At 45.3% G+C, this 18,701-nt stretch overlaps 1 protein-coding gene across 1 annotated transcript in view; it reads right to left on the bottom strand.

The window, feature by feature from the left end:
* Positions 1-575: 575 nt before the first annotated feature.
* Positions 576-18,701, bottom strand: part of LOC119457757 (uncharacterized PE-PGRS family protein PE_PGRS54-like) — a 95,800-nt gene continuing 77,674 nt past the window's right edge. Inside the window, exons 39-45 of the mRNA XM_049670431.1 lie at positions 17,475-17,672; positions 16,115-16,168; positions 10,491-10,553; positions 7,841-7,876; positions 7,661-7,714; positions 4,370-4,414; positions 576-861 (exon numbers count right to left, since the gene is read on the bottom strand). Of these exons, the coding sequence (XP_049526388.1) occupies positions 644-861; positions 4,370-4,414; positions 7,661-7,714; positions 7,841-7,876; positions 10,491-10,553; positions 16,115-16,168; positions 17,475-17,672 (668 nt within the window). The 3' untranslated portion in view covers positions 576-643. The remainder of the gene's footprint in view (positions 862-4,369; positions 4,415-7,660; positions 7,715-7,840; positions 7,877-10,490; positions 10,554-16,114; positions 16,169-17,474; positions 17,673-18,701) is intronic.

Genomic DNA, 18,701 nt, shown 5'->3' with positions numbered 1-18,701 from the left:
GGGGCTCGAATCTGCATGAAATTGCGCCCATGTTTTCTCTAAGGTTTGCCGATTAACTTTTCACCTTCTAAGAGGTGAAAAGTTAATCGGCAAAAGATGTACGCGGCAATACATTGAGCGTCCTTTCGGCAAGAGCTTTAAACCTGGACTGGGTATGTCCTAGTTTGTCTTGTGTCGCCAGTAACGTGTATTACGCTTCGATAGATGGATGGATGGAAAAAACTTTATTTAGGTCCATTAGGTCGCGCTAGTTTCCTAGCCCGAAGCCCGAAAGGCCTAGCTATCTGGTCACGTCGCGGGCCCGTTGGACTGCCCATAGCTGTTCATCTAATGTGAGACTGTTCCGATGACGTAAAAATACTTACTACGCTCTGCACAAATCTCTTTCGCAGGAAAAACCCATTCCTCGCTGCTGACAGTAGGGTAATTTTATACAGACACAAAATTTTCAAGCAGTATAGAAGTTTTCAGCGTGCAGAAACTGTTCTCATTAGAAATCTAGATCGCAATACGTGGAGGTGCCACTTGATAAACTGACCCGATGATCAGCGAAGCCAAAAACACATGAACACACATTTCGGGTAAATGCTGCCAAGTAGTCTTTTAATACACTATCGGTGACGTGGAAGATATCATTGTCGTTCTACTCAGCTCGTGGATTACACTGCCTTCTGAGGACACACTGGCCGAGCTCATTGCGACAGTAAAGCGGTCTGCACCAACACTTGTACTTCAAGTCTTTAAGACAGGCCTTAGGTTTCCCTCTCCAATTCCCTGCTTTAACGAGCTTGCAGTCGCACTCGCCACAATTGCTTGAGCTGCCCCAGTACACCTCGTGGTAGTTGGAGCATTTGCGGCCTCCTAAAAAGTAGGTAGAGCGTGTAAAGTGCGTTAAGAAAAGTTATGTGATTTGGCAGCACCGCAAAGTAAAATGGTTCTAGCTTATCAGATTACGGCGCTTTTGCGTTGGCCTTTAAGTTTAGGCGCGAGAGCGTCGATATGGCCGAAAATAACATTCCCGCAACTAGTATTTCATCCTCGAGTCCGTGTTTGCACCGACTGTTTTTCCGTTTTCATGCTAGACATGTCTGTTTTCGTGAGAGGAAAATGTACGGTAGCAGCCTTGCAGCTCTTTGCAGGGCAGTCGCCAATGTGTCTTCGATACTGATTATTAACGCAAGTAAATAATATTTTGCAATGAATGTCGGTATACACTGCCGAAGCGTCCGACTTCGGCCTTTCGCTACATCATATGTCGCATCTATGTAGCTTTACATTGTGCATCAGAGGCACGCGAGCTACTCCAGCACACTTCATGTCTACCGTCCTATATATATATATATACTATATATATATATAATCTTCACACATCGTTCATTCGCGATACACATGCATATGACATATCCGTACAGTACCTATACAATCGCGTGCAAAAGAAAAGAAAAAAGAATGCAAACTAACAATTGCAATTGTGTCACAAGAATTGTCCAAAGAGCAGGCACTCTTTGTACAATGCGTCTAAAAATGTCCCAACTGACCAAGAGACAGTAGGTCGCACGTAATGATAGCGGTTCATAAGGGCACTAGCTAGCTTTCTATGTTATTGTCGGCCTCGAAAGGAGCGTTCAGGCGAACACCATGTTAGGGGACATAATACAGCCCAAGGTCAGCGCAAGGTTAGCTGGAAATCCGCGATCGCAACTGCGCTCAATGCCTTTCTATGACAGTTTCGAAGCGCTGACTAAGCACTGCCTGTGACTAACGCGTAAAATTATAGAGGTCACCAATATCTGAAATGTATGTAGATGAGACTAGTGCTTTCAAATATCCATCAAAGCGGCTATCCGGTTTGAGCGGAGAGAAGTGAATCCGGTCTTCAAAGCTGGTTATCCAGTTATTCGGATTTCAAGAAAAGGATATTCAGAATATCGGTTTACACAACCGGTTAGCCGGAGATTCGAATATTCGGATACGAATATTAGTTGTACAAAAAAGGAAAGCTAAGGAAGTTAACCAGTGCAGATATCAGGTTTGCATGACTGGGCAACAAAATAACTAGAAATATAAGAGTACAAGAGGTTAAGAGAGGTAATTTTGGCAAAAGTACAGAAGAATAAATATCCGGCTATCCGAATATCCGGATACTATATTAACCGAATAACCAACCGAATAACCGATCACTCCGGTTATCCGGTTTTAAAATTAGAACAAACAGTGAATCGAATTACCTGATAAGCGGTTTTTCTGGAAAACCGGTTTGAGGTTGCTGCACTAGTTGAGACGTTACTGTTCGATCTGCTGCGTTATCGTCAAGTTAGATTGTCTGCCTTAATAATTTTTCCCCATAATCTATCTTGATGCATTTTACTAATAATCATTCAAACAGGACAGAACTTCACAGGAAGTTGAAGATTAAAGTGAATAGCAGTGAACGAAGAGGGAGTGTCGCTGTAGCCAGCAGTTCGACATGGGGATGAAGACCAAGTACCGTTGTCGAATGGTTGGATGCAGTGACATGCCTTGTTGAAGCACTGCTATTCACTTGGAAATAGTGAGGCCATGCTTTTTGAACCACGAAGTTTCTTTGTACTTAGTCGATATGACTGGTTTGTTTCTCTTCCCTTTGTTTCACATACACCAGTATACATTGTGTGCCAGCTAGCGGTACACCAAGCTTTTCAACGCAAATAAAGCCTTAGACGTCGATCACTTCATTCACCGGACAACCTTAAACCAGTGGGACCCGAGACCACTTTCTGAGTAAAAGGTACCCGGACTGTGGCGAGATACATCGTTGGTTTAAAGGGCCATTCGCTCAATAGTTCATTTCTTGAAGTGCACCGGTCCGATTCAGTTTGCAGTCCTCCTGCTCACCTACCCACGAACATGCAATGCTCAAGCTCTCCCTCTTCCATCTTTTTTTATTCCTTTTTTTCCCTTGCGCCCTATGTAGGGTAGAGAACCAGAAGCTGGTCTCCTGGACCTCCCTGCGTTTCCTCTCCTTGCTTTCTATTTCTTTCTTCCTTTCTTTAACAACTTTTGTAGTTACCGGTTCCAAAGAAGAAAACATGACATTTTACTATGCATGAGGGATTACCAAGTCATGTACGGACATTCGGTTTATATGAAAGGCTAATGCTCTTGATTGGTTAGCTTTTTGCTGCATTTTTGATGCGTTATCAGGGTAAAATCAAAGCGAAGACTCACAAACAGCAAGCACTGGATCAACCGTAAGTATTATGCTGTCTGTGTCTTCTCTCTCCGTGTAATTTGATTTCGCTCTGGTAACATGTTTCACGAATTTAATGCATGCCATAGAGTGGACGTCAAGGTACTTCAAATACCTACACACATCACATTGTACATGGACAGATCTCGTGCGTGCAAAGATACGTCTGTGCAAAAAAAAAAAAAATGGCCTCACTTTGAGAATAGAACAATACCTGGATGGGTGCAGAAGTACGACGAAGCAGAGAGAAAAAAAGGAAAACTAAAAGAACGTCGAGTGTTGCAATTGGAAACGCGAGATCCCAGTGAAGAAAAATGGGTGTTCTTAAGAAGCGGAAATTTCCTCACCACTCAAAGTTCACAGGCCATGTGAAACTGCGTATACGTCGACATTTCAGCGGTGCTTTGAACAAAGTTCCCTATAAATTCTAACGCTACAGTGCCCTTTCTGTGTTTATTCACCTAAACGCTAGAGGTTACAGAGGCGTTGACTATACGAGTCTATATATAGAACATTTCTTCTTGCATCAGTTATCGCTAAGATGACCACAGCCTTCCATATCGCACCACGTTAGATCCCCAAGACTCAAGTACACACCCAGTGATAAAGTCGGCCACATGCGTCATAAGCTCAAATGTGACACGTAGATGGCTGAAGTTTTGTAGTCTCTTGTGCGATCGTGGGATGGGCAGCTCCTACGTGTTCTGTGTTCTTTTCGTTTAATCTCTGCATTATCTTCATCTTGCGTAACGTAGGGAACTATATATGTGTGTCTGGCTGACCTCTATGAATTTCTTTCAGTTTCTTTTGTTCTTCCACTCTTTCGAGTAAACTAATTTCAGTGCCTTTCGTATCCTCTAAGAATAACCCAAAATTAGCAAAAAAGAAAGGAAGGAAAAGAAAGCAACCTCCTGTAGGTGCTATACGTAAAACAATGAGCTTAAAAATAGTGTGTATTGCCAATAGGTCACGGAATATCCGCTAAATGGCTGCATAGTGTCATAGTGTGCATCGCACAGTAGCCTTCTCTACAGGGGCCGCTTGCAGCCAGGTCGTCGCGGAAGCCAACAGTTATTGCGGTAGTGTTCGCTTTTGAACGAAGCGGCAGAGGTACTGACCCCAAGTTCCAGGCATACATACCTAGTCGTGTGGTGTTCCAACGACTCCCTTGACCAAATCCAAGCCCTAGAAAATAACAATAAGAAAACAGTCATAAAAAGATGACACGACCTTAAGAATATTTTGCAGCTTGCGTTTAGGCGCGCAAAAGAATTTTTACGTTCAAGGACGTGCGGGTGCACTGATAGGTAAACATTTCTAACAAAATAAGGACACTGGCTCCAGTATATCTTTTATTCCTTTAACTCAATGACAGCAAGCCATGGTTTTCAGTCCCCAATTGTTTAGCGAGACCTACGTGATCTTGAGAAGTTACATGATCGCCATTTTGGATGTCAGTCAAAGCGATGACGTCGTCACGTCGAGGTCATTGTCAAGTCATGGCCATCATGCCACCATCCTCGTGATTGGCGCCGACATCGTTTCGCCGCCGTCATTACTGCTGCGCAGTGGTCTTAGTCATCTGACTTCGCGCAGCCATCGTGTCATTGTTATGCCGCGAATTCCGTAGTTTATCTGTGTGCTATGTGTTCCGTGCCTTATCCAAAGAGTTGCACCCGTTTCTGACAGCTCATGACCGCTCATCACAGTAGAAAGGTGTTATAGCGGTTTATTCGCGCGCTCCCGTGAGCGTATTGGCTCATGCGATAACTTTTGGGTATACGGGCAGTTCACAGAGCCTCGAAGCCCAGTGTCTGCAGTGTCGAATGGACCGAACGAATGATTTAAAGAGCGTGAGGTGCGCGAGCACATTAAGCCTCGGCTTGCTTCGTATCTTTTTGAAAGCTCCGATCTCACACTTTTTATTGCCCAACCATTTTTTCACCTCAGTTAATGCGTACTGACAGGCGCTTAACAGGAAAGAGTCCGTACGTTTCGCATCTGCTTCAACATGACACGGAGAAATCAAGAAGTTGCGCGAGTTTCCCGCGGCACACTGCATCGAACTAACGGCCAATCGCATTTGGGAAGATGGTGGTGACTGTCTGGCACACGCCACTATAAGCTCGTTGTGAGTCGTTTGCTTTGAGGATCGTTCTAGACAACTGAATGGTGCAACAAGGCCTTTATTTTTTTTTCGTCTAGTTAGCAAAATACGTGTGAGTGCTGAAACGTTTTCTTGTCTCGCAGGAGCCAGAGTTCGATCGTCCTTGGCAGCAGGAATAAAGCATTATTTTTATTCGACATATCTCGAGTACGAAGCATAAGATGAAGTGACCTGGCGACGACGACGACATAAAGGCGACGGTGAAACAAAAGAGACGTACTGACAAGGCCAAGCCACATTTAAGCGTTCAAATGCTCTCACAGTAAAAGGAGGTGCGGTATCAGCCTAATCTTACGAGCCAAAGAAAAAAAAATGATTTTGGGGGTGATGCACATTGATCCTTCTACACTACGCTATGTGCATGGTTGGACGTATCTATATAGCGTCATATATCCTGACCCATTGACACCGAGTTCCTCGTGGCGAGAGAGGCGAACTTGGCACGTGCTGAGAGCGGCGCTGTGTTCAATCGATCAATCAATCCATCAATCGATCAATCAATCAATCTTTCTTTCTTTTCCGACACAATGAGCAGAAGGCTACAGGCGAAAAAAGTCACAGGCCTGCGCGGCACACGCAGCACAGTCACAGCGTAAGCTGGTTGAGCGGCGCAAGAGTAGCTCCAATTTCGGCACCACGCACAACAAGGTCTTCGCGGCAAAGTGTCTTCGCCTTGATTTTGACGAGAACGATCTGAACTGTCCGGCCGGCGTCGACGGTGAGCTGCGGCTTGTAATGCTCTCTGCACAGCAGTCTGCTGAGCCCGATGATGCCTGGTTGTAGCCGTGCACTAGCTCTACGATTCGCTTCTTCAGCAGCGGTTCGTACCTTGCGAGGAGACGCCATAACGCGTACCCAAGAGGTACCCAGACTACGTGGAGCACATCTAACATCGGGATAGCGTTGATTGCGCGTCTCGTCTCAATCGCATCGCGTCTGAATCGCATCTAGTTTCACGCGGCGTTTGCAGGCCCGTTAACTAGATGGCGCCACCATACAGGCAGATGCTCGGGTCGTCTGCGCCTGCGCGCATGCCTATAGGGCGCGTATAAAAGGAATTTTTCTTCTGCCTGATAGCAAGCGCTTGCGTGGCTCAGTGGTAAAGTATCCGACTACCGCGCAGCGGTTACGGGGCGGCATCATCACGACCAGAAACGGGGATTGGAATGGGCCCATAACAGCTTACGCTGTAAAAGCCGCAGCTTGACGAGCTCCTGAGCATTATACAGTTCGACAGGGGTCTAAAATTAAACGTAGTAACTGCAGATAGGCTGTACACAATACTGGTTACATACAAACTTACAAGAAGCCGGCGTGACAAAAGCAATTATGAAATAACCAATTGGTCTTCAACAAAACATAAAAAATTGTTACAGACAACGAAACACAGATACAATGTGGTCGACACAGGGAAAAAAAGGGGAAAAAAATAAGGCAGAACACTTTCTCATTAACATGAGATTAACATAGGTTAAAAAGCAAGTATTCAAAGTATGCAATAACACAGTAGTAAGTCTGCAAAGTAACAAAGTAAGCCTACACGTTAGCATTTGCGAAGAAGTAGTACATTATTGCAAAATAGAAGGTCATTTTGCGAAATAGCTGGAGATTTCAGCATCACTACTCTACGACTACGGTAGCTTGGTACTTGCAAGCGCGAGACTACATTCTGCATGCGCGATAAAGGTACACGAGTGGAGAATGGGTAGCGATGAAGTTTCTGAAGAGAGAGAGAAGGTAAAAAAAATGTTTTTAGAGGAGTGTCTGAGGGGGAAGGGTGACAAGAAATTAGATGCGCATAACGGAAAAAAAAAAGAAGTGGGAAAGAAAAAGAACTAGAAAACAGCAGCTTTTTTTCCCAGCGCTTTCATGAACCATAGAGTTTCAGTTCACGTTTCAGCAGCAGTTTTCACGCGCATTGCTAATACAAACGCAAAAATGTTTTGCGAATGAGCTTCCTAGAAAACCAGCATTCTCTAATTGCCTAAGTAGAAAAAAAAATTAAATTATGGGGTTTTACGTGCCAAAACCAGATCTGATTATGAGGCACGCCGTAGTGGGGGACCCCGGAAATTTTGACCACCTGGGGTTCTTTAACGTGCACCTAAATCTAAGTACACGGGTGTTTTCGCATTTCGCCCCCATCGAAATGCGGCCGCCGTGGCCGGGATTCGATCCCGCGACCTCGTGCTCAGCAGCCCAACACCATAGCCACTGAGCAACCACGGCGGGTAATTGCCTAAGTAGGTGGAATATGCATTCACCTGTGCCTCCTGCGATTCCTCCTACGCCAGCTCCAATGGCGCCACCAGCCGCTCCTAAAACAGAGAAAGGAAACCTTTATGGTTGCTAAAACGTTTCGGTTGAAGGAGTACGCGCACACAATAAATTTTTTTTATCTGACCGCTCTAGTATAATAGCTAAATCATAACCTTTGCACTCACCTGCGCCCCCGGTTCCCAAGTGACCCCCTGTGGTTCCTATAGAGGAGAAAATAGAAGAAACTTTTTGACGCTATCAAAAAATATTTCGTTGAAAAAAAGTACACACAAGCAGTGGAACAAGAAGAAAGACAATAACGCTATATGAATGAGTAAAAGAGGAACCGAGAGCCACAAATTTTGTTAGTCATAAATTAATGAAGCCAACATATAATGAAGCCAAGGAATGCAAAGGTCTTGTACACATAGGTAAAATACTAAAATATGTGGGCGTGGGAACAGACGCAACTTATAGCACAGCTGCTACTGAAACGCACGCGTAATGCGAATGTTGTGGGTTCGCCTACCACGTTTTTTTACCGTCCTATTTAATTTCCCTTTACATTATCCTGTCTACACTCCAGTTATACTTACAAGTAACTTCTCCTGTGCTTTCCTTGGCTTCATTATTTGTTGGATTAATATGGTAATGCCGGTGTATGTTTATTGACGGCGTTGTGAAATCGGCTAGTGCGTAGGCGCTAAAGGCGCACAGCGGTTACTTGTTAACGTTGTGATGGTCTGTCATGACAGTTACCGTTGTGATCATTACTGAGGCCCTGCTAAAAGTATTGCGGGCAATGCAGTTGGCTATGGCAGGGATACTGGCAGAACGACAACTATCTCGGAAAAATGTTGAAAATGAGAGATCCGTATTGAAAAAGGGCTGTACGTTTTATGACTCGAAAGTAAAATTTGGGAATTTGCAGGAAATTTGAAACTTGATGGCGTTACCTGGCACAAGACAGGGCTAGTTATAGAACGGTAATTCTAATTGTTCGTCCTGGCGTAGTTGTAAATAGGGTGATGATGTTGCATCATCAGCCTATTTGCTTACATCCATGATGCTTACATCCACCTGAATGCTTCACAGGAACAGGGCAAGGGGGGCTGCATTACAATTATAGCGTAAAGAGATCTTCCTGCATTTCCTCGACATATCCACAATAACATTCCACCCACTATCTTTCCAAAACCGACTCCTTAGTCATGCTGTTGCTTCCTCACCCCACCCGAAGTTCACTGCTCCCTCTAACATTGGCCTGCATCCACACTACACCGATGGTTTAAATAAAGTGCCGTTGTGATTCTAACGCAACAGCGTCCTTCCTATGACTTCACCCGAACGCTAGAATCTAGATAGGCATTGACCATATTAGTCTACAGGACATTTCTTGTGAATCAGTCTTCACTGAGACGACCAGTGCCTTCTATTCCCCCCAACTTCAGATCACCTGGACACAATTAAGGACGCTCTCGGTGACAAAGTTGGCCAGATGCGTCCCAAGCCTAGAACGCGCAGTGTGAACTGCTGAAGTCCCTGAAGTCGAGAAATCTCGAGGAGCGACTATAGTTTTTTGTGCGTTTCGGGATGAGCGCCCCCTCAGTGTTCTGTGTACGTTTATTTTCCTGTCATCCCCTAATCCTCTTCCTCTTTTCGAAAGCGTAGGAGACAAAATGTGCGTCTGGTGGCGCTTTCTGCCTTCCCTGTTGTTTTTAAGCATGAAATGTTTCCAGCTCCCGTTGTCGGCGGCCTTCAAGAGACCTTGAGCGAAAACCCAGAGCAGTTATCCGGGCACTCTGGACGAGAATGGGCGAGAGAACGAAACGCAAACCTGCAAGAACATCCGGGTATTGTTGGGAGAGCAAAACGATATCATCCAGGAAACCAGTCGAAACTTAAGAAAATGCCGTATCTGGCCCCCAACTCCTTGTACAGGACCGCGTTACATGCGCTAGTTACTGCCCAAACAAGTTACCAAAAATATTGCTTCTCATTTCTTGCTAATGTTGGTTCACAATGTCACTCACGCTGTAACTTCTTGTACGCTGAACTTTAATTTGTCATTTCCAATATCGACGTTAAAAAGGCAGGTACATTGCACCATACACTTGATTGTCATCTTTTCGCGCTGACAGGGTTGCCTGTGCTCTTTTGAACACCAGCGGTCCATGGGTTCCGCGACGCGGGTTTCGCGCAGCCTACTTCGAGAGATGGCGCCACGCTGCATGACCAGGCCGGCTGCGCCGGCGTGCCGCGGATGGTTGTTTGGCCGAGACGAGACTAGCAACGAGGTTCAGGTAAAAATAGGTTTATTTCGGCTCAGTAAGCGTTCAGGCCAGCGTCGCGGCACCAATCTGCTTTGCCGGTAGCCATTTCATGCTTACAACTTTGTTTTTTATTTAAAGAAACCTCACAGGCCCACGAAGAGGCATAGGGTGATGGGGGCCCGTATGTTACAATACAATTCAATCCGTTAAAAGATATCAATGCTGCAATGAATCAAACATTGACACTCGATTACGGGTGAACCAAGGATTTTGCACCTCTAAATTCATGCAACAAGCTCATTTCGATGCTATGAAATGTATAAAAGAACGAAAGGAATAAAAGAAAGGAAAGATGCGTCCTGTGGGTTCCGGGAGTACTACACTGAGCCGAAAGAGATTGTGCATCACCAATATGTCCCAAAAATCTGCTAAATAACTGCATGTTGCTCGTGCATGCATCGCGCAGTAAAGAGCACTTAAGCAGCAGTTTGCGGCCAAACTGTTGCAGCCATCATTTATAGCGGTGGTGTTCACTTTTGAAAGAAACGGAAGGTGTACTCACCCCAAGTCCCATTCCCACCAGGTCGTATGATGACCCAACGACCCCCTTGACCCCCTCCGAGCCCTGGAAAAGAATAATAAAGCAAATTTGTTGCGGAGTGTTTAGGCATAGAATGAAAAAAAAAAAAAAAAACATTCTGAGGTTGTAAGACGTGTCGGTACACTGAATAGGAAAAAAAAAAACAATCTTGGAAAATCAAAAGACAGACACTATTACGTCTTTTATTCTCCGAGATCAATGACTACGCACAAGATCAGTAAGTCCACAATTGCTGGATACGTTCTACTTGAGGAATCACGCGATAACGATTTTGGATGTCACTTCAAGACGGCGTTGTCGTCACGCAGTCGTAGTGTCATGGTCGTCTTCAAGCCATCTCCGTCACACGGCCATCGTTGTCACTGGCATCGTCATCGTCGGGCCGCCATTAGACAGTTTTAGTTGCACGCACGTAGAGGCTTTGCGTACGTAGAGCTTCTACGTGTAAGCAGTGCGCATGCGCAGAACGTAGCGGCCGCGCGCTGGTCTCACGGAAGTACGTGAGATTCGATTTTTTACGTGCGTTTCTTGCGCACGTAGACAGCTTCGCGCGGGGGTTTCGCGAGATCACGAACAAGTGATAGCGTGCTATGCGCGTGCAGATGGCTTGCATGGAAACACGGCGAAAGGATGACTGGTCATCTATTTCATTCCATGTCAACGATGACAGCAGATAACGCTTGCACAACACACTTCCGGGCATTGCGGAGACGATGACCGGCATGCATCAATGCACATCACTGGCTTCGCTGAAATACTCATCTTGTATTGAATTGTTCATATTTCCCGATAGATGTAGCTACGTGGTGCGTCGCGTACGTGTAGCTAAAAGCTAAAAGATGGCGTGCACGTAAGGTACGTAGACTGTTCACGTTTGCGTGCGTGAAGTCTCCACGTACGTGTAACTAAAACTGTCTATTATCATTACATCACCATCGTCTTACTTCTCGCAGCTATCGAGCCGTCGTGGTGCCATTCGTCTCCTTTATTGTAGTCCGTGTCTTTCTTGCATTCTGTGCCCTAACCAAAGCCTGACAATCGAATGCGCGAGAAGGGCCCGTTTCGTATAGCTCACAACTGCTTTTCGTAATAAAAAATAGTTATTGTGGTGGTTTATCCACGTGATGCCGTGTGTGTATTGAACATGCCGAAATTTCTGGCGAGAGGGAGGCAGCTCACAGAGCTTGGAAGCCACTCGAGCGTCTACAGTGTCGAGTGGGCAGAGCGAACGCCTCCAACAGTGGGCGCTAATTTCTGCCGTGTACTCGAGCACACGAAGCCTCCGTTTCTTTCGTATCTCATTTACAAGCTCAAATATCATGCCCTTTATTGCCCCTACCTTCCTTCCTTCTCATTGAAATGTCTGATTAATACGCTTTAGGGTACGCAAAGCAGCAGACACATAATCCAGAAGAATCCATTAGTTCTGTATTTTTTTGTAGATGGGAACCAGAAGCCGAGAAGTTGCGTGAGTTTCCCAGGCTGCACAAGTTTGCACTAGCGACCGATGGCGTCTGGGAATGCAATGTTGACTGTCTGGCTCACTTCAACAAAAAAAAAAAAACACGTGCGGTAGCGGCGTTGGTTGACGGACGCCAGTCTTATCTTCTGACTTACGTCTTTCCGGGATTCTAGAAGATCCAGCTGCCTACAGCTTCGAACCGTTTTGTCCGCTCAACGTGACGGACATTCGATATTCTGCTAAAACCTGTGCTTTTACGCTGCTCGGATCGAGCTTGGTTATACACGACGGGTCACACGTGCGGCAGCGGTGGTGGTTGACGGACACCAAGCCTTATCTTCTGATACGCGCCTTTCCAGGTTGGTAAAGCCATCCTTTTTGCTGATAACTCTAGAATATTTTTCATAGCACTGCCGCGACCGTGTTACGTGGGACGTGTTCTGTTTGGCCATTTGGAAATCCCACCGTCTGTTTTCGCGTTGTTCGTGAGCCTGTGTTCCTAGAACTGCCGCGATGACAGAGACGTGCGGAATCTGCGATAAACCCCTTTCCAGACAACGGACGTGCCATGAAGTGCTCGGAATGCGAAAACGCCTACCATTTAGGCTAATGTTCTAGCTGCCCAGAGACCACATTTAAGGCAAAAGACGAGAAAGGACCACCGGTCGTGGCGCTGCACGGCGTGCCGCGCAACGAAGTCAGAGAGCGGCGAAAAGGTGAGCTTGACTACTGATCTCACCTCATTTATGGCAGACATAAGTCGCGGGCTTGGCGAGCTTGCTGACTTTGCGGTTGCAGGTGGACGAGGTTAAAGTGTTAATTGATCTTATGTCAGGAAAGTATGACGAAATTCCTAGCCGACAAGTGAGGCAAGAAAATGAAATCAGAAACGTAAAAAAAGCTAGTAACTCAGCTCGAGGAAAGTCTTGAAAAGGAAACTCTCGAGGATATAAAAGACAACTTTTGATTATCTTGAGTGGCACAGCATGAAGCTTCCGTTGGAGGCTCAAGGCATTCAATTAATACAGAATAAAACATGGTAAGTTGAACGACGTGGCCAGTTCTGTAAGCATTCCACACCTGACACTAAATGACGTTGATACTGCACATTGGCTTCCATCAAACAATGGGAAAACACCTAGAATTGTCGTACGCTTTGTAAGACCGTCTACTCGCGACAAGCGACTGAGCAAGCTCAAAGACCTGCGGGCTCTTAAATCTAATGTTCAAATCGTTACAAACGTGACCACAAGATGTCACGATCTTCTGCGCCATGTCAGTGACCTGGACAGTGAACAACGGTTTTCACTTCGAATGGCAGGCAAACAGAAAAAAAAAGTATTTGTTCATCGTACTGAGCATGACTGGGTGATTGATAGCCATCCAGACATGGGCCGCGATTTTGTAGCGATGACTTATGACTTATTCCATACTAGTCTTATCATCCACCGCTCACGGCCGACTGATCCCGTTGATAACGCGAGCGGTCCGTCACTCTGACCACTGACAAAGCGCGATAAGCGCGAAAAGGCATTATTACCGGAAAGGCATCGCTACAAAATCCCGGCCATGGAATCGGTGCGCGATAACTGCAACACATAAAGTAACCGCGTGTATCTTACTTTATACTTCACTTTATGGAATCGCTTCTTGCAGAACCAATAATATTATCGGAGTTGATCAGTTTTCGTCCGAATGGTGGTCAACAGTGCTTAAACTGTATACACTTGAACTTCTTCAGCCTTCAACCAGGGTAAAATCAAGCGTGAGAAACTTGACTGTTTTGTTGGCGAGGTTTAAGGCCTTTTTAATGCCGTCATGTTCTCTGAGACGTGGCTTGTTTCAGAGAATGACGTTTACTCGGCGCATTTCTTGCGCCGGTTTCCGACAATGAAGTTATCTCGTCTTTTATGTCGTTAAGAAGCAGCAAAATGACTGATGTGTCGGAAATCAAAATACAACCAGTGAAACATATAATCGACGTTTTGGCACCATTTAAAACTGATACTTTCATCCAACGTTTATCATCAGAAAATTTTCCACGTGAAATTCATACCCGCCAAGGTGATTACAGTATTTAAAAAAGGCGACATAGATGAAATGAACTACAGGTCGATATCTATACTACCAGTCTTTTCTGAAAGGTCCTGAAAATGTCATCTTACAGCGCCTGTCGTCTTCCGCAGATCACCCCAGTCTTATGGATTCTGCCAATAAGGCTTCCGCAAAAATAAATGCACTCAGCTTGCCCTTCTTGCTCAAAAGGAGTTCATATTGGAGAAATTAGAATGTCCGGAAAGGGGTACTCCGATTATTGTTAGACTTCTCGAAGGCGTTTGACCTTGTTAATCATTGCATTTTGTAAGGGAAGTTGGAATTTGTTAAGTTGGAAGTTGTTAAGAAAGTACACATTTGCTTTAGTTAACAATATAACGCTCGAGCAACACTAGCTGGACACGAAGCCCACATAACAAAATATACTACACGCAAACCGGAAGACTGGTAAATTAAAAAATATGTCGCAAAACTTATGACAAACACATGCTACAGTTCTTGCTACCCACATTACTAAATGCAATTAGTAGAAAACAGCTCTGAGATCCCACAAATTTCATTCAAAGATCTACGGCGTGGGTTACTGGGTATAATATCTTTAGCCAAACGATGCAAGTTTGTGCGAAATATTACTGATTCTTTATTTCATTTGGCTGTTAATCGGAAACGTTGTTTGTATAAGTTTCTGAAACATGGCAGACGCAAGGATGTTTTGTTTGAGCCATACGCAATGCATTGTATATATATATTTTTTTACAACTACAGTTATGCCAACGTGTGTTTAAAGTGACCAGGTCCTCTCAAGCTGTTTGATCAGCTTCTTTTTTCTGGTCTCCCGCAACATTGTTGCACATAAACTCAATTCAATTCAATTAAAATTTGTCAATCTTGCGCATTGAGTTAGGCTGGGGACAAACGGTGGAACTAAGCCTTCGCTTCCTTTTTCTGGCGGGAACAATGATGTGATCAGTGATGAAGTTCTTTTCTTGTACCGAGGAGTTTGATCGCGCGTGCCGGTGGTGGAAGTTCAGTTTTTTAGGCATTATAGTTGAGAGTGAGGCTGAAGATAAGGAGGTGGCCTGACGATCACACGATAAGCACGTCGTAAAGACGACGATGGCATAACCAAAGAATGTTTGGACAAAGCTAAGCCAATCTTGAGCTTTTAAGTGCTGTCGAAGTACAAACAATGAAGGAAGGGGGGGGGGGGGGGGGCGGAATCCCGTCGTTTTAAGCTTTTCCGCACTTCTGCCGTTTTGAGAGGACATGAAAGACACCGAGCTGCGCGGCAGTTGTCTGATGCGAGCTCCCAACTTCCTGGGCGTATTTACAACTCTTCACAATGTTTCGCCTGCAGATACTAATGGTCTTCCTGGAGCGTGAACGAAGTTTCAATAAGCCGGCACTCATGTTTTGGTCAAAGTTCTCGACGAAGAGCACCACCGCGAGAGATCAGTAACTTCAGGTGGTCAAGGCAGAAGTCGTAAACTGACTCGTCTCCTAAATATTACAGCGCCCCCCCCAAAAAAACTTCTTTGGTGCGATGCACATTGATCCTTGGGCAGTACGCTATGTGCATGGCTGGGCGTACTTATAGTGTCGCATCTATGTCATGACCCCCAGATGCCGAGCGCTTCTCGCTGCTAACACAGGCGAATTCACCAAGCGTCGACAGCGGCGCTGCTATTTTCTTAGTAGCTTGGCAGCTGCAAGCGCGATGAGTTCATGCTCCATGCTCCATGAGCGATGAGAATGCACAAGAGGAAAGCAGGTTTCGAGCAGAAAGGAGAAAATAGAATGTACGAAGATGAAGGTGGGGACGTTTGCTAGAATAGGGTCCGGACGAAACGAGAAACTATAGAGTTAATTTATTCTGTCGGACAAGCATTAGGTTCGCAATAGGAAAGAAATCTAGCCATATACAAGAGCTCGTTTTTACACGGAGTTCAAGTTCACACTTCAACACCACCCTTAACCTTGATCGCTAAAGCAAGCGCAAGAGCGTTGTCCTTGGAATCCCTGTACCAGTATTTGTCTAATTGCCTACGGAGGTAGAATTTGCACTCACCAGCACCACCTCCAACTGATGCGCCGCCAGCTCCAAGGCCACCACCAACAGATCCTGAAACAGGGAGAGCAAATGTTCATCGTTGATAAAATGATTCGGTTGAAGAAGTATGCACACACAGTATAGAGAAAGAGGGGAGACAAAGGTACCGTAAGTCCTTAGATAGAAAAGTGAAACAGATCGCTCGACAGGTTTGTGTTGGCGTGGTGAGTAGCTGTCATAGCAGTCGCAGTCGTGCACATTACCGTGGTCATGTCAGATACAGCGCGAACATTGGAATTGGCTGTGACGTTTCTGGATATGCAACACCAACTCGCCCCACAATTAATTGTTCCAATTCCTGGAAATTCTTACGCGTATGGCGGGTAGCCTTGAAAGTTTTGACGAGAGAGAAATGAGGTAAATATTGTAAGAGAGAGGTGGAGAAGTTTATTGAAAGAGCTTGTAGATGGGAAGGTAGCGAAAACCGAAATAAGGCTGCAGAGTTCGTTATTAGCAATATTAAGTTTTACAAGGAACCAATCGATGCACAGCAAGAAAATAAAAAAGAACAAACTAGCTCATGGCTTCCACCCTTTACCATTAATTAAAACCCAAACAACGATACTTACATAGCATTCAGTTTCAATGCTTCAATACTTCTGGTTCACATTTAAAGCATAGAGCCTATATGTACGCACATGGCTAATAATGGAGGTGCAAAAATTTTAACGCATTAGCGTTAAGGGCCCCATGTCGCAGAAAATCAGGTATGAAAACAGAGTATAAAAATAGCATCGCGCCGCATAGCGGATGCGAGATAGAGAGGAGGAGTGAGGCAGGTGGTAGTGGGACGCGTAGGGCTGCTGTCGACGCCGACCGCGTTCACGCCTAACATGCCCGGTGTCCGTGACTGTAGCCGATGCCTCTGGCGGTGGCTCGGCAGGTTTCGACCAGAGAAATGGGCACTAGTTGCTTCCGAAAGACTGAAGCGAGAGCTAGGTCAGCTGAAACCAAGCGTCGCAGAAGAGAACATCGCGAGTTTTGATTGAGGGGAGCCGAGAGTTCGCGTAGGCGAAGAAATGAAGATCAGGAGGCTTGTGAACGTGGCCGCTTGAATTCATCGCGATATTATGCAGAACATCGTGAAGAAATCCTGAGCGCCAGGAAACTGCGTGTGTGGTTTGCCACTACTTTACTATAGGCTTTCCCCAGCTCCGCTGGTCTCGTGTTTGCGGCAGCAGAGCCACGCATAATTTTTTTTAATGCTGTGGTGTTCCAGTCTTAAAGGCGACGCTTTAGCGTCCTTCATGTTTTTATCCCTGTAATCATTGTCGTATAAGAATTAAATTATATTCTAAGAATGGAAGTTCGCATTCACCTGCACCACCAGCTCCTAAGCGACCGCCTGCACCACCAACTCCTAAGTGAGCGCCTGCACCACCAGCTCCTAAGTGAGCGCCTGCACCACCAGCTCCTAAGTGAGCGCCTGCACCACCAACTCCTAAGTGAGCGCCTGCACCACCAGCTCCTAAGTGAGCGCCTGCACCACCAGCTCCTAAGTTGCCACCTAAACCTCCTGAAAGAGGAAAAGGAAAAAATAAAACATTTCATGCCGTCGCAAACATTCAGCTGAAAAAGCATACACGTGCAGTGGAACAAGAAGAGATACAATATTAGTAGGCGTCGTTAAATATCGAAGTCATATTGCACTGTGCGTTTGTTCTAAACGTCGGCATTGGGTTCGCGTTTGGATATTGACTGGTTGTCATGGAAGTTGCATTCATGACCATTACTGCCATTCTGTTAAAATTAATGCGACAAGGCAGTTGGCTACGATACAAATTCCGCCATAGCAAGAACTATGGTGGAAGAAGGCTGAAAAAAGAAAATGAGCACTGGGGGGGGGGGGGGGGGGAATGTTCTTTACTTTTCATACTTCGAAAGCTACAACGGCATTTTAATTCAGTTTAAAATTCACGCTTTCTTTATATTACGAATTATTCGGTAAATGATTATTCCGGCATCCATTAGGACCTATACCAACAGGCAAACTGAGTAGCGCTAAAAGGACAAAAATAGATACTAGGCAAACACATTGTGCTAACTTTCAACTATTTAACTTGACAAACGTTCACATTTTTGTATGTATCTCCATGCACACGAAAACCAAGGCAATGTATCATGCAAAATGTGGCACCTGTGCTTGGCTATTTCAGAAATCTATTTCCTTTTCAGATAGTGCTAAGGTTCTGCACACATTTGTCTGCTAAATTTTGGAACGTGTAAGCTGCTCGCTGGCTTTGTAAGAAACTGGGTGTCTTGAATAATCAAATACACGGGCCATCTTTGACTAGTTGTCGCGCCCTGGCCTTCGTGCACAGTAACAACTTAAAAGCCGCGTACGTCTGTCGAAACAAACAGTTCGAAGTTTGTGTCGGGTGTTGTCGTTTCCATGGACGCACTAGTTCTTTTGGCGCTACGCAGTTTTCTATTGTGACGGACAAAGTAGCTCGATTTACTGCATTGGTATACCAATGAGTTTCGCAGCAACAGCCATGCTCAACTGAAAAACCTGGCAAATGTTTCGGCTATCCTCCTCCGCTAG

The sequence above is a fragment of the Dermacentor silvarum genome, chromosome 7 (genome assembly GCF_013339745.2).
Source record: "Dermacentor silvarum isolate Dsil-2018 chromosome 7, BIME_Dsil_1.4, whole genome shotgun sequence".
NCBI classification, from domain to species: domain Eukaryota; kingdom Metazoa; phylum Arthropoda; class Arachnida; order Ixodida; family Ixodidae; genus Dermacentor; species Dermacentor silvarum.
Note: the sequence above shows the minus strand (reverse complement) of the source record. Positions and strands in the feature narration are given on the sequence as shown.